This window comes from Rhipicephalus sanguineus, chromosome 9, assembly GCF_013339695.2.
Source record: "Rhipicephalus sanguineus isolate Rsan-2018 chromosome 9, BIME_Rsan_1.4, whole genome shotgun sequence".
Lineage (NCBI taxonomy): Eukaryota > Metazoa > Arthropoda > Arachnida > Ixodida > Ixodidae > Rhipicephalus > Rhipicephalus sanguineus.
The window spans coordinates 3,912,169-3,928,364 of NC_051184.2; the positions used below are offsets into that span (position 1 = coordinate 3,912,169).

Below are 16,196 nucleotides of genomic sequence, written 5' to 3' on the forward strand. Positions count from 1 at the left end.
TTAGAGTCAAATGAAATAACGTATAGTGTACAATGAAATAAAGGTTCACTTTAGTGATCTAAATAACAGCCAGCGAGACTTGAAGAAAAGTTCGTGGCCACTCACCGTTCTAGGTGGGCGGGTCTCCGTCTCGGTAGTTTCGCTGGCCACCGAAACGCTGTCGGTTGCCTCGCCATCCACGCTGCAGTTGTCAGCCTGCGTCGAAAAATCAAAAGAGCACTTCCGCGTTTCAGTCGGACGAGCGAGGCGGAAACAACGGCCACTTCCGGCCCGGACTTCCTCAGTTGGTTTCCATTCTCAGACAGGTAAACACCACGCGTGCATGCATATTCCGGTGACGTTATTAGATTGGCCATGCTCCAGTCGAGCTCCAGCCGAGCGGCATTTCCGTGAAAAGTGGTGTCGAGTGAATGGTTGAATAAGCTCCTGATGAAGCCACACGCGCCCGTATCTTTCTATTTCTTACGTTACCGGCCCATTACACGTGTAACTACTGCCTTGCGCAAACCGCGCTCAAATGACTGGGAACATTCCAGATTATTTTAAACCTTCAGATGAGATTACGCGCACAACGCGAACATTAGAGTTTATTCTGGAAGTTACGCGGCCACTATAGCGATAACGCTGGAGCCTTCGATGGTACATGTATGAATGCCGACGCCAGGCCAGTAGCCAGGAATTTTTTTCGGGGGGGGGGGGGCACTTGCTGAAAACCTTGACTTTTTTAGAAAAACACGCATTTTTATTATTTATTTTTGGTAAGAACACCTACATCACCAGGGGTGGTGCCATCCCCTGGCTACGGGCCTGCAGCAGACTATGAAGCCAAGGAATGTACCCCGTGCTCTTACCATTTGAGCTACGGCGGCGACACTTCCAGGTTTGCATGCACATAAATACCCCACAAAGTGGACGAGGGTACCACCGCCGCCGTAGCTCAATTGGTAAGAGCATCAGGCACGTAATCAGAAGGTTGCAGGTCCGGTCTCTGTCTGCGGCAAGTTGTCTTTTCGTCCACTTTACTTTCTTCACATCTATATCCCAATTACTGCAATACACTGAAAACAGTACAATTAACATCTCCTATACCTACCTTGGCTTCATTGTCTGCTGGTTTTCATTATTAAAGGGACAGTAAAGGCAAATAACAATTTATGTCATAGTGAAAGCTCGATGTATGACAACGTCTAAAACGGCAATATTATCAAGAGCAGTGCCCTGCTTACCGAGAAATTAAGCTAAATGTATCACATGATGAGCTCCACGAGCGGCACATTTTGAAAATGATTCCGATGACGGTGAGAGTTTGCCTACTATTAATCGCTAGTAATCAAACTAGCAGCAATAAAAAAAGACCTTTCCGTGCATCAAGAGACGTAATAAAATGCTGCTCGTTCGTTTCTGTTTGATTCATGGAAAAAAGAACCTCTTTGGCGTTGCCATAGGGAACGGCGCGCGTGGTTCAAAAGTTCCGTTTTCGCCGAACTGCGCTTCCCACGGCTACCACGGCGCCCTGCTTCGCTCACGCGGTCGCGTCTCGGTGGTAGTTTCGGTATCGCGTACTGCCGCGTGTGTTTTGCGCGCTCGTGAAAGTCGCTCTGACAGAAAGTTCGACAAAATGCCGCATGCATGTGATGTTGCCGGATGCCCGAATGGCGCACGCCGCCAATGCACGCCGCCGCGCAGTAAAGGCGGGCAACGTTGGGCATGGCAGCAGTGACGTATGAAAGACTGATTTCAGGCGGGTGATTTGAAGTGCGCTAACGCGATGCGGACCACTAAAACGTGATTTTATTTCAAAATAAGAATTCCATGGCACAAAAGTAGCACTACGAGGTTTCTGGACCGCTATTTCAACTATAAACGTCAAGTTAATATTTGCCTTTAGTGTCCCTTTAAGGGAAGAGTGTTCTCTATTTTTTCCCGGTATAAAATGAACATGTCACTGCCGAAAGAATGAGATTGGTTTTGATGCAGTCCTAGTCAAAACTGATTAAGCGTCATGCAGGACGTTTCTGTTAGGGTCACGTGACTGAGAAGTTCCACGATTCCGCTCTTTGGGGTACCGAAACGCGCGACTCTGCAGGTGCTTTGTCTCGACGACGTGAGGCCCGGACAAAAGTATTCAAACAAATAATTCCAATCTTTTCCCATTACTAACGGTACTGAGGTTGAATGAATTGCCGTATTGAAAGCGCATGTCCCGTCCTCTTTCTGTGGTCCTTGTCTTATCAGCGCTATGGCTTCAATGAACGTGACAAACCAACTAGCCCAAAAGTCCGTTCTCTTGAATGTTACTGCACTCGCCGACAACTTATCTTGGCAGTGGCGCGAAGGCTACGGAAGCGGGGCATACGCACATTTGTGCTACTACCCATGTAATCCGGCAGCTTGCAGCCGATTTGAGTTCCAATTTCGGTTTTGCTTGCTCTCAGCCTTCGTCGACATTTCAGGCTGACGGTACGTTACCCCAGCATAGACGTTGCTATCCAGGAAACGAAAAAAGAGAAAATAATTTAAAATGTGCAATATTTTTTTTCAACCAACTGTTTCCCATACATCTTTTATTTTCGTAATGAAGAAAGCTTTGTTTATTCGAGCTAGGTAACTCTGAAAATTGGAAAATAAAAATTAAATAGTAATTCACGGAAAAGTTGTCGCCGAGTATACAGTATACGAATTGAGCAACTGTGTTGTTAAAGGAGTTCTGACATGAATTTAAAAATTTTTCGGGTTGTTGCTCTAAATGAAAGCACGGGTGTCGAGAACCCTAAAAAGAGTGTCGTGGTGCCTGGGGATGCATTGCATATATTTTTAATACCGCTTCTTTCAACCAGCAGTTTCCGTTTCGAGAGGGCGGCTTCATAGTGACGTGTCAAGTCTGCCCGTGACGTCACGGGCAGACTGCAACCCACGAAATATGCACCTGCTGTTCTTTGCTGTCAGTCGAACGTGGTTCATGATGAGTGAACTGTCGTCCAGCGCCTCCGACAGCGATTTCTGTAGTTTAGGCTGCATGCAGAACCCAGACTTCGCAAACCAAGTGAGCCGACTTGAAACGTCATAGGGCTCTCCATGCGGTGAAGCTGCCTTGCAGATGCTGGGAGATGAAAACTTTAAAATCAAACTTAAATATTTATACGTGTTTCCCGGATGCGGTGTGGGGAGAGCGTTAACACTACATGCCAAGGAAACCAAAAACGTCCGTTTTGCTGCACTTCAAAATCGTGTCATTACTCCTTTAAGTGCCGTCGATTTGACGTATGTGGACTCCTTGCGGCTTCATGGGTGTATGAGCGCCACTTATACCTATGAAACGGCTCTGAGATCTAGGCGCTGCGATGAGTCTTCGCCGCGCCCTAATGGAGAACTATTTGCACGCCTATGATCTCGAACGTGGACGAGCTCGTTTTCCTCTCACGATCGGATAAAAACGTTGGCGTGTATTCTATTGTTTTTCGGAGTACATGTGCTGCCGTTTAGCGCACAGTTCTAGCGCAACTAAACGACACAAAAGGCCTCTACTTTGGTACAGGTTTTTCCGAACATCTCTGGGCGTGGCACCGAGGGGGCGGCGTATTCCGAAGCGTCGCCAGCCAAGAGCTTTCTGAAACACCCAGGATCCACGAAGCCCAAACACAGTCGTTATACAAACGCACGGTTTTTCCTCGGGACATATTTTCTCCCCCGAGAAACGTGCAAACAGAGACGAACGACCAACTTCGCGAGGCGGAGAAAAAAAAAAAGAATACGTGACACGGCAGCGTTTGCTCGCGCGCTGCTAGACCTTGACGTCGGCGTGTTTTGACGTACGTTCGCAACGTCTCTAGTTCCTTCTACCTTCTTTCTTTGTGCCTCAGCGTGCCATTTTAGGACAGATGTCTACGCGAGCAAGGTCAGACAAGGGGAGTGTCTGGTTACGTCGACGGTAATAAACGGGCCACTGCATCCAAACGACGTCTTCTGTGGTCGGTCTAAGGAGTAAGAGAAGAGTAATACCTGAGAATGTTACTCATTGGGGTGTAACAAGGTCATCTATGCATAGAAGCAGCAGTGGCTAAGACTGCCGTGAAGCCGGTTAGCCCACGCAGTGAGTTTCCATCTGTAATAAAGGTCTCTAATGCCTACTGAAAATCCTCATGCTAGTATTGTTCATGAGAGACAACTCCGCGCATTCTATTATTTTGCTCTAAATGTATCACATCTACTACTGTTGCTGTGCATGCTGTCCCGTACGGCATCCGGTAGGGATCTGTGTAGATTAGATAGATTCGCTTTGTGCGCACATTTCTCAGAGCGTTTGTGGATTACGTCATTACAGGAACCGCACACGTGATTGGTTGAATCGGTGGTGCCATCTGGCAGCGTGATCAACCAGGCATGAGCATAGCAACTCATTTAAAATTGAGTATATGTTCTAGGCTATATTAAACTTTCATACTTTGTATAGGTCATGTGTGCGTGTCGACACAAATCTGTCGCACACATATTCTTGGGTTCAAAATGGGTGTCATGACTGCTTAAAGGGACACTAAAGGCAAAATACCATTCGGCGTGGGCATTTCAAATACCATTCCAGAAATGTCGTAGTGTTTGTTTCGTGTCAAGGAAATGCTTAGTGAAGAAAATCACGCTTTAGTGGTCCGCATACTGTTAGCGCAATTCAAACCACCCGCCTCTCAAGGACGCGTGACGCCCAATGCCGCTTTTAACGAATGCTACGCCAACACCTTCCGTTATCTGGAAACATTGCACCTCCACCGGAAACGCAATTGAGAATACTTCCTGTTATCCTTGTTTTGCTGGAAGCTGCTGCTTGCATTGTAATGCGATGTTTACCACGGAAGCGCTTGATACTCAGACACTGCTGTGTAGAGTCGGGAAGCTGCATGCATGCGATCCGGCCGTCGGTGCGGGAATGCGTGCGCCCCATGTGCGTGTGTGTATTTGTGCGGGCGCCGTTTGGTGAGCCTCTGTTTACGCCGCTCGTGCGCCTTGCCGCCGACATGCGACACGATCGGCCCATGAAATCTCTGGCGCCGCCTTCACTTGTGTGATCCGCGTCGTACCAATGTTCATCCCCTCCGAGTAGTCGTGCAGAAGGCGCATGGCGACTCATTTGGCTTTGAGGCGCGGAGAGGGACGGTTCACGAAAACAGCCACGAGAATGCGACTACGCTAGCGGAAGCTACCAGAGATGCGACCGCGTCAGCGGAGCGCATCCCGGTGAAAACGGAACTTTTGAACCACCCGCGCCGTTCGCCATGGTAATGCCAAGTTCTTTTTTCCCTGAATCAAAGAGAAACGCATGAGCAGCATTTTATTACGTCTTGTAATGCACCGAATGTTATTTTTTAATTATAAGTAGTTTGAGCGCTAGTGATTAATTGTACTCAGGACTCTTGACGTCATTGGGCTCATTCCAAAATGTCCCACTGGTGGCGCATACCGTGTCCTGCATTTACCTTAATTTCTCAATTAGTAGAGCGCTCCTGTTGATAATATTGACGTTTAGGACGTTCTCGAACATTGACCTTTCACTAGGACATAAATTGTTATTTGCCTTTAGTGTTCCTGTAAAGGGCCGCTAAAGAGAAAAAAAAATTTTTTTCGCGTATTAGTAAACTACAATTTCACAATACCGAAAACACCACTCTTACCGCAAGAAGACGACGCCACCTTCAGATTCCCGCGCTATACGTCGTGACGTCATAAATTTTGAAGGCGTCTACTATAGTTATACGGTTATACACAAATACTAATCGGTAACAATGAAGTACATTGTCCTAAAACACGAAGTTTCCGCAAATATCATGATGCATAGTTGCCAAAATACAAAAAAATATACTCTTTGAAATCCATGACGTCACGTGCGGAGATTTAGGCGCGAGATTTAAAGATGAAACTTTCACTTCGATTTCCTCCTCTATTGATAAACATATGATGGTGAAATTAGCGACATCAGAGTTCTCAGAATCAGTGTGTCGGAAGGGAACGAAAACCAAAAACTAAATACTAAAAGAAAAAAACGATATTTTTGACCAGAACGAAAACGCAACCGAAACGTTATCTGTTATTTCGTTCCGGAGTGAAACCGAAACGTTTTTAATTGTTTTTCGGTTCACGGGAGAACTTGGCGATCCGGAACAACGGATGCAACGTGCATGCAACGTGAGCACGCAATTCCATGCAACGTGAGCAATAATGCGTATCTCAGGGTACAGTATTAGCGCGTCTCAGGCAGGAATTCCAAAGTAAAGATGTGCACAGGGCATTCTGGGCGCTGAAGTTTGTTTTATCAGAACAGCGGTCTCGCATATCAGAGAGTACACGCGATGGCGAGCTGCTTCTTAGATCATGCTCACTCCCTTGACACAAAGCAGTGAGCCTGCTCAAAAAATTTGTAATTCACTTTTGAGAAAATTAAATACCATAGCTTAGATGTGTGCTGGTTTGCGCTAGTTGGTAGGAATTCATGGTGCAGTTACTTGCGCTCCTCTCAATAACGTGGGAACAACGTGTTTTACCCCTGCCCACGTGCATAAAGGGACAATAAAGTGAAACAGTAAATTGGTTTAGGCCGATAAATTATACTCTGAAAGCCGTAGCGTCGCTAATTTCACCGTCGTAGGCTTATTAATAGATAAGAAAAATCTATGTCAAAAGCTTCATATTTAAGTTTCCCGCCTAAACTTCCGATGGCGACGTGACGGATTTTAAAGTGTTAATTTTTCCGTATTTTGGCCCACATTCGCTCAACGAAATTTTCAGAGACCTGGTATGTTAAGTCTCTGGCTCCCTTAGAAGACAATGTACTCAATTTTTACCTATTAAGAGCTACGTACGGCCTGTAGACGCCGCCAAAATCCATGACGTCACGGCTAGTGGCGCGAAAAGAAATGTTGGGCTAGTACCAGTAGCCCAACCTTCTATCCTGTTGCGAAAACTTCAAGGTGGCTTTGCCACCCGAATTTTCTTTTGGCTAGTTTTTTTTTGCTTATACGAAACGTCTTCTCGCGGCAAGTGTGAGGTTTTCGTTATCGTGAAAGAGTAATGTACTAACACTAGAAAAATCGTTTTTTTTTTCTATTTGGCGTCCTCTTAAGAGGAGGGCAAATAACTGCACCACAAATCTTACGTTTTTATCGTTACTTTAACTTCAAATGTTTGCATACAAATAAAAACCATTACGAACTGTTACGGAACATTTGCTCTTTTTTTTTCCGTTCCGGAACAGAAACGGAACGGAACTTATGGCGGTTGAATGAAACTAAGCCCGAAACGAAAAAAAGACATTTCGTTCCGACACCCTGCTCAGAATACAGTTTATCAACCTAAGCCGGTTTATTGTTTCACTTTAGTGTCCCTTTAAAAGAAAACGCTTCTACATTAAACGGCGCATTTTCGCCAAAGGGGCTTTACGAAGACGCAGTGTTATATACGCGTTATCGTGCCGATGCATTTCGCACTGGAGCCCCTATTCGCAGCGCGATTTCTCTACAAAGCCGCCGACGCAGGGCCAGTGCACGTCGCGCTTCAGACTGCAGCACAATCGGCTATTGTTTAAATGAGCATGACTCAGCGATGCCTACGCTGACGCAGCCATGCCGCACAATCGCGCTGCAGCACATTCGGTTTCTTCCGAGTTGAGTCGTCCTTCATTTTGTTGCCTCTGACCTTTTGCCTTTACATTGTGTTGGTTTTATGATCGATACACGTATTTCTATATTCTTTTGTTCTCTTAAAGCAGAGCACTCTATGAGAAACTAAGTTGAGTTTCAGAAGCCATTAGTGAGTCATCGTGAATAAAAATTCAAAGCTTAATACGGAGGCGAAGGCTTTAGTGAGGAAAAACATGGCCACGCGCGCTTCTTTTTCTATAGTTTTAAGTAAACGGCCCGTTACACGTGTAACCATGCCTTGCGCTGACCGCGCCCGAATGACATTCTTTATTGTGAGGTATAAAAAAAATAAAGCCTCAGCCGGGAGCTTTCCCGATTATTTTAGAACCTTCCGATAGGATTGCGCCCAGAGCGCGAACAATAGAGTTTATACTCTGGAACTAACGCGGTCAGCAACGACAACGCTGGAATCTTCGATGCGACATGTGTAAATGCCGACGCGCTTTACCGCTGATCAGATTACCGAAGATTGACGATTGTGCTCGAGGCTATACCGTTGCACCGAGTGTGTCACTTTCTTTCTGGGCACAATTTCGCCCAATAAAGTGTTTAATCCTTACCTGCTGGTGTTCTGCTTGCTTCACCGTTACAACCACGTGACAATATAGACAAGGTTTGTTTGTGAGGTTTGACGTCCCAAATCGACTCAGGGGCACGCCGTAGTGAAGGTCTCCGGATAATTTCCGTCACCCGGGGCTCTTTAACATGCACTGAAATCGCACAGTACACGGGCCTATACAGCATTTCACTTCCCTCGAAATGCGGCCGCTGCGGCTGGGATCGAACCCAGATCTTTTGGGTCAGCAGCCAAGCACTGTAACCACTAGGTCATCGCAGCGGCTGAAATATAAACCACACCAGCTATCATACATTTGAGACGGAAATTTTCAGAAAAGTCGGACAGTTTGCGTGACGCGTACCGCTATTTAGTCGAATAAAAATACTGGGTGATATTGGGTAACAATCTCTGGTGTAAAAAGTATATCAATGACGGAATATGCACTAGACCAATTCGGCAGATCCCACGTACCGTGGGAATCGATGTTATGCGAAGCATGCGGCGGGAAGGGGACTGTGGCGTAATTTTCTACATTGAGCGAACGCTCGCGTGCTTATGGTTTCTGGGGCACGCTAAAGGTGCCAATGTCGCCGAAATAGAAATGTGTTTGCAACGCACTTTACGGCGTGCCTGGCCACTTTCTGGAAACTTCCTTAAAGTTTGCTAATTCGAGCTCGTTTTACAATTCTACGGATGAAATGTCAACTTTTCAGCAAGCAAAAACTAAATTCTGTTCACGAAAGCAAAAATTTGTCCCTCTGCAAATTTTCTCTAAAAAGATTTCCGATGAAAAAATGACGTAAGGGATGTAGGCGTAATTTTCTTCGAGGCAGATGCTGAGACGATTAAGTTATTAACAGTTAAGCAAGATCGGAAACTTAAAAAGTAGCTGAAGATGTCGATGTGATATAAAAACACTGTATTTCATCTAAGTCTGCGGTGTACCAGACTATAACATCATCGTGATATATAGTTCAGTTGGCAGAACGGCCGCTCCGCTAAGGCGTTGGTCGTGGGTTCGATCACGTACTGAACAGGCATGGCATGCATGCGAAGCTCTTCTGTTGAGAAATTCGTTGGGTTTGCCTTGTGTGGCTTCGTGATGCAGGATCTCGTGATCCCCGATTTCCCTTTCTCGAACTTAACCCCATTTTGCGCACTTCCGCAGAACTTATTTATGAAAAAGCTTCATTTATCTCTTTATTTATAAGTATAAGGATACAAAATATCGCAGGGTTATCGGGCACTACATCGGCGGGCACATGACGTCGGCAGGTAGAAAAAAATAACAAAACAACGGCAGTATCCTAAAGAATTTGTTAGGAAAAAAAAATGACGTTTGAAAGCGCACTTGCCGTTTCTGCATTTTGTGCGTGCCTTGTTTGACTAAGGAAAATTCAGATGGTATACATATACTAGTTAGCGTTCTTTTTGTAGTTTATTATAACCGGCATTCTTTTTTTATTACGTATTAAATATTGATTGTCAAGCGTGTTTTCATTGTATGTACCCTTTGTCACCCACCCTGCTTGGAAACGTGTTTGCGGTATTCAATAAATAAATAAATAAATAAATAAATAAATAAATAAATAAATAAATAAATAAATAAATAAATAAATAAATAAATAAAATAACTGTACAGGGTGGATGATTGGGCTATAGTTGTAGCGATTTATTTTCTTAAATGTACAGGTAGAAGGTTAGACATACACGCACGAAAAAAGGGTACAAACGTCAGTGTACCTCATGTACCGGTTATACGCGGGTCGTTTACCTAACCGGCGCACTTATTTCTTACGGCGCACCTCGGTGCATCGAGTCGCTTTCAATTTGTGAAATTCGACCGCATCACCCAGCTGAGCTTGAATATTCAAATACTGGCGGCGAACTTCCCTCGAACTGGCGTATATTGTGCTGAGTATTATTTAATTCAGCGAGATAGTCTTAATGCTTGATATGTATTATCTTATCGCATTCTCATAAGGGTTGTTAGCTAAAAGGCAAGCAACATTAGCAAGTGCTAGCCAACCAGTTGTAGTATTAAGCGCATATATACGGTAGGCTTCATATATGAGCTATACACTTTATTACAAAATTTGTCATTGTGCTTGTGTATTCAGCAATGAGTATATAGTTATATACAGTTTATATGTATCTGCATCACTGGAGGTCTTGTTGCCAATAGTAGCCCGGAAAATGTTTTTTTTTTCTTAATTCTCGCCCATATAAACTCCTTCTGAAACCCGAGTTTGCTACCCATAGATTGTTTCAGTTTAATAATTTCCGTAGAAGTACTCGCGTTCCGTTTTAATTTTGTGCCGCACGTTCTCACATAGGTACGAGTATTGCAACACGCAGGTCACTGCATACGTACTCTTGTTTCTGAAACAGCTGTTGCATGGGATTTACAGCTGTATACATATGACAAGCAGATATGTGTTTGGGTTAATGTCCCGTGCCGTATTTTGTTATGCGTTTGGGGGGGGGGGGGGGTTAACGCTTGATCAGTCGTTTAATCAGGAAGCCTTGCGCACAAAGTATATAGGTGTAAGTACACGCGCAAGGGCGTTTGATTCCGTGGCGCGAATTTCAATGCTGCGAGCGTTGCGAATGCTGCACCTTCGCAGGTACGAACATCGCCATCGTTATCAGCCTGACTATGCCCACTGCAGGGCAAAGGCCTCTCCCATGTTTCGCCAGTTAAGTCAGTCTTGCGCTTGCTGCCGGCCACGTTATCCCCTAAAGCTTCTTAATCTCATCTGTCCACTTAACCTTCTGCCTCGCCCTCGCACGCTTGCCTTCTCTTGTAATCATGCAGTCTTTCACTTTTAATGACCAGCAGTTATCTTGGCTTCTCACTACATGCCCATGTCAATTCCTTCTTCCTCATTTCGACTAAGCCTTATCTGTCTTATTTATTGAATAAAGTTTTCCAATCAATCAATCAATCAATCAATCAATCAATCAATCAATCAATCAATCAATCAATCAATCAATCAATCAATCAATCAATCAATGTCTTTACCACGCGTTTGTTGCTTGGCCCCACTCTGCTCTATTAAGGCGAAAGTCTTAGGTGCCTCATCAGACGCGAATAGTGACTGTTGGCGCCGTCGGCGTCAACACGAAGGATGCAAAAAATTGTCATGCGATGACGTCCCTCTATGACATTATGGTATCATTATGATAACGTCACATAACATCCTCGCTTGGTCAAATGTGGGCCGATCCCGGAGGCACTACAAACAAAATCACGCGAGCTATCGGGAGGGGGGAATCACTGCAATCGAATGAGAAGAAAACGGTGGCTTTCACCTTCGAGTCGTGTTAGACAAATGCAGCAAGGACCGTGAGACTGTTTCTTTTAAGGTTACACCTATCATTTTCCTTTCCATAGCTCGCTGCGTCGTCCTCAATTTAAGTTGAACCCTTTTCGTAAATCTCGAAATTTCTGTCCCGTAGGTAAGTACCGGTAGATGCCTGTATACGCAGTTAAAGAAATTCACTTCTCGAACGAAAGCAGTGATAGGGTTGCCAGTATATACGAGCGGGCCTTTTGACATAAACTCTTCTCGCGTCCTTGATATCACCTCTCCGTATCGAACCCTGTCACGCGTTACGCCGCTTGTGCTTTCGCTGAGCGTGAGACGTGCACGCGAGATTTCGTACCTCGCATCAGCGCGCACCTTGCGAGGTGCGACTGCTACGCGGCGCGTCAACAGTGCGCGACCTTGGAGACGTCGTCGCCTCGAAAGTACCGCGTTTTCTCGACTAACCGACACCTGCGCGCCCGCTCGCATGCATCTTGAACAATCCTCGGGATAGAAAGAGATAGCGAAAGAAAACTGAGAAGAACAAATGAAGTAAGGAAGTGAAAAGCACGAAACAAAATGAGTTTAAAAGAATGAATTAAGGAAAAAAAAAGGAAGACAAACGTGTAAGGATGATAATCAGGGGAAAGTTAGGGTATGGGTGAACCGTGAAATGAAGCATCAAGTCAGAGACATAACAAGGACGCGACAAAAAAAGCAGTGACGAGAAGGAACGAAGCGACAAAGGAAGAGTATGTGCATGATGGAAAGAATTAAACAACGAATTTGGGAATAAAACTGTATGTTTTGGACGCGCTAGACGAACAAAAGGACACGGTGAGGTACGCACTTCCGTTTGTGGTTTTCTGTGGGCCTCACTGTGTCCCTGTCTTGATGAAGCACGTGCAAAAAAGAAGAAAAAAGAAAAACGGCATGCTGTTTCAACTAGACCAAGAAGCAGAACTGCTGAAGGAATAAAACTGTGAAATGAAAAAGCGGGGAGACAAAGCAAAAAATAAAAATAAAAATAAATAAAAAGTCGAAGGACAAAATTACGGAAATAGAGCGCAAGCACGGAAGCAGAAGTTCCTTTCAAGGCTTAAAACTGAATATCAGAGGACCGGACATTACGCAAGGGAGCTGAGTGTCAAGGCGAATAGAGTTCTAAAGAATGACTGACGTTTGAGTCAGAACGTTCTTTTAGGTATAAAGATGAGCTAGTGTTAAGTACTAACCTGAACGTGCCCGCGTTCTTAGCCGTAGAGTTTCGTGGGCGTTAACATCACTGAATGTAATCTCTAAGCAGATGATTTAAACTATAACATATATCTTGCCTTACTCATTCGCTTCAATAGCACTCTTCAGACACGTTACCTGGGGCGAATAATCAGAATGAGCATGCTTTCCATTTGCCAACGTTATCTGCTGTACTTCCTCAAAACGTATTAGTGGTCTAGTTGCTTAGTCTGCAGTGTCATTTCAGTAACAGCCGTAGGCATGCACCGAGGCCCTGAGCTTGAATTCCAAGAACTGTTACATTCCCGCCTTTACCCCCAGGGACCAAAGGCAGGCCATTGCGAGAAACACTTCATAGCTTCTTTTTCATTTTTGCATCCATTGATAAAGCTTTCCTTTCGAACTCGAAATCTACTTATGTGTGGGTGATGTCGTGCCTTCCACTTCGGCTAGCCATTTACTTTGACAACATGGAGTTCGTGCCTCGCGTGACATGAACAAAAGTAAGAAAGCTTTATTAAGGCGAACGCCTTAGAAGCCTCATCGAACGCGAAAATTGACCGGCGTCCCCCGTCCGCGGCGTCAAGACGAGCGATGCAAAAAATCATCACCACGTGATGACGTAAGCACATGATGTCATGGCGTCACATATCGCCAAAATTTGCGACGCCATTATGACGTCGTTGTGATGTCACAATTACTACGCGTGACGAAACGCCACATGATGACGTCATCACATAACATCGTAGCTTGGTCAAAGGTGGGCCCGTGCAAAACTAGGTGAGGTGCCTCCGATTCTGGAGGTAATGCAAAACCACATTAGGTGCCGAAAGCTCTCGGAGGGTGGCGGGGCAGGAACAATACATCGACTGAGAAGAAAAAGAAGATTGGGGGGGGGGAGGGCAGAGGAAGGGGGGTATGCAGCACTTAGAAAATTTGTAGGAGTGTTCTGACACCGAAACACTCCTCCCTGGCTACGCCCCTTACATGTGCCATATAAACGTTATATGCAAGTTAAATACGAGGCGTATGATAGGGGTTTGAGGGTAGGAAATACTCTTATATCTGCAGCCCATAAAAGAACACGGCGCAGCATCAATGGGGGAGGGGGAGGGAAAGAGGAGAGTGGAAAGGAGAGTAAACACAACACCGAGCGCGCTCGCCGCGGCGGTCTAGTTGCTACGGCGCTTGACTTCTGGCCCGAAGGTCGCGGGGTCGAATACCGGCCGCGGCGGCCGCATTCCGATGAAGGCGAAATGCCATAGAGGCCCATGCACTTTGATTTAAGTGCACGTTAAAGAACCCCAGGTGGTCGAAATTTAAGGATTCCTCCACTACGGCGTCTCTCATAATCGTAACCGTATATATATAGTTTTGGGACGTAAAACCACGACAAGTGTAATTTATTACAACACAGAGCGTGCCAGCAAGGGAATATCTCTCTCCCCAGTATATAAAACCAGTCGGTGCCAGGCGGTACTGGGAATTGAACCCAGTGCCTTCGGCATCGGAAGCGGAGGCTGTAAACCAGCGGCCCGGCCCGGACATGACTGTCTTCGTCCCATTTTAAAACATTTTTTTCTTAATAAGAATGTTCATGAGCTACACAGACGTGTCTGGTCTCAAGCATCCTTTTCGTGAGGCATCCCATCTGGTCACCATGTGTTTAAACGTAACCGTAGAACAAAAACTCTACAATTCAGTATAGGCGTCCTGATTTCACTCATTCTCAAGGGCGTCCGCAGAACTTTTTCCAGGGTGGTGCATCAGCAGAGGGTGGGGGAGGGGGAGGGGGGCATACAGCATAGGTAGCTTTTGTTTCATTGCCGTGACATGACCGGCAATATTAGTCCATATCAGTATGTAACGTGCAAAGTTGGCTGGTAATCCTGAATGATGTTTCACGCGGATATGCGGGACTGGAGTGTGCTAATCAAGCTGTGTAGCTTACTGCTACTGCATAGAAAATTATTATCAAAATTCCAAGGGGGGGGGGGCAGCTGCCCCCCTTGCACCCCCTCCGGACGCCCATGCTCATTCTGTCGATCAATATCGGCATGTTTCTCGAGACCTGGCGCTGAGCCCCTTCGACACTGACCCATATAGCAGATATGAAAAATGCCTTCTTTTAAATTGCAACAGTAGCTGACATTTTGCTCAAACTGCAACCCCTCCGCCCTCCCCCCACCCACCCCCCTTTCCGTCGCTGCAACCTACTTCATCATCCTGGCTTATCGGCAAAGTGTTTCGTGACTGTGGCTCCTTAGCTGGGGTGAGCTTGAGACCCCTGCTCTGTAGAGCATGTCACACTTGTGTATAAATGCATTAAAATTCATCTTCTAGTTAACCCTGCTGATGATTAGTGCCGCAAGGTGGCCGTAAAAGCCGTTACAGTGTCAAAAATGTATTTTTTATTCCGCAACCGTTTCAGGGCCGCCTACAGACATGACCTCATGCGTAAGCGCAGGCCGTGCCTAGCCAGGAAAAATCTGACCTATAATCACGGCTAAGCATCGTCAGGGATATTCTGAAGGCCACTTAGAATTGGGCCGCTTCCTCTGGAAGACGCCTACAGAGCCGTTTAACCAACTGACTAGCAGCGGCCGTAATTTGACCGGATTTCCTGCCTGCAGGCGTGTATTCTAGCTAGGATTTGACTGAGAGTATAAACCACATGACCACACTGCAGCTGCGGCAAGTACGCGAGTAAACGCGGTAGAGCCGGTCTGCACACTCACTCACCGCTTCGTCACAGGGCGGCGTCGTCGGCGGCGGCGGCGGCGCTACGCCGGTACCTGGATCCCAGGGCTCCTCGGCCGAGTTCGCTGGCTCGTCGTCTACCTTGACGTCTTCTGCGAAAGGTTCGAGAGAGACGCGTCGCATCAGCGTCGCGACGCCGCTTCGGAGATAGGGCATCATATCGACTCCCCAACTGTAGTCTCGCTAACGTTTCAAGAAGTTAAGGGGTTGTCTTTTTTCGAAGTCAGCTCCCAAGCCACTGGCACGGCGCTTGCCGTTAGGCACACATATGTCGCACTGAGTCACGTGGTGCTCTGTTTATTATTTTTTTTTTCTCTTCTCCTTCTTCTCTTTTAAAAAGCGCGTTCCGACTGCGTTTCAAGCAGATGCGCGCAGCTGTTTTGCTGGGCTGTCGTCCTCCTCTTCCTCTTCTTGAGTTTCTTTATTTTCTCCGTCTCGATCGCGCGGTTCGCTCTATTTGTATCTTGTGTTTTGTTTCTCTCTGTTTCTTTTTCCCGGGTGTCTGTCTGTCCGTGTTTCGTCCGAACAACAAGCTAATTCTTATATATATGCAAAATAAGGAGCACTGCATCGTGGATGTGTTTGAGAGGCAGTGACCCGGCGTTAATTACATTTCCTATTGCCGTGTTTTGCGGCTTCGTCCCATAT

General features: G+C 46.0%; 1 protein-coding gene across 4 annotated transcripts in view; it reads right to left on the minus strand.

The window, feature by feature from the left end:
* The window catches only part of LOC119404471 (uncharacterized), an 87,857-nt gene extending 72,030 nt beyond the window's left edge, over positions 1-15,827 (minus strand). For 2 of the 4 annotated variants that reach the window (XM_049418887.1, XM_037670974.2), the window contains exons 1-2: positions 15,531-15,827; positions 106-195 (exon numbers count right to left, since the gene is read on the minus strand). In XM_049418887.1, coding sequence (XP_049274844.1) covers positions 106-195; positions 15,531-15,707 — 267 coding nt within the window. In that variant the 5' untranslated portion in view covers positions 15,708-15,827. The remainder of the gene's footprint in view (positions 1-105; positions 196-15,530) is intronic. The other 2 variants (XM_049418890.1, XM_049418888.1) reach the window with 2 other exon arrangements.
* Between the last annotated feature and the right edge of the window lie 369 nt (positions 15,828-16,196).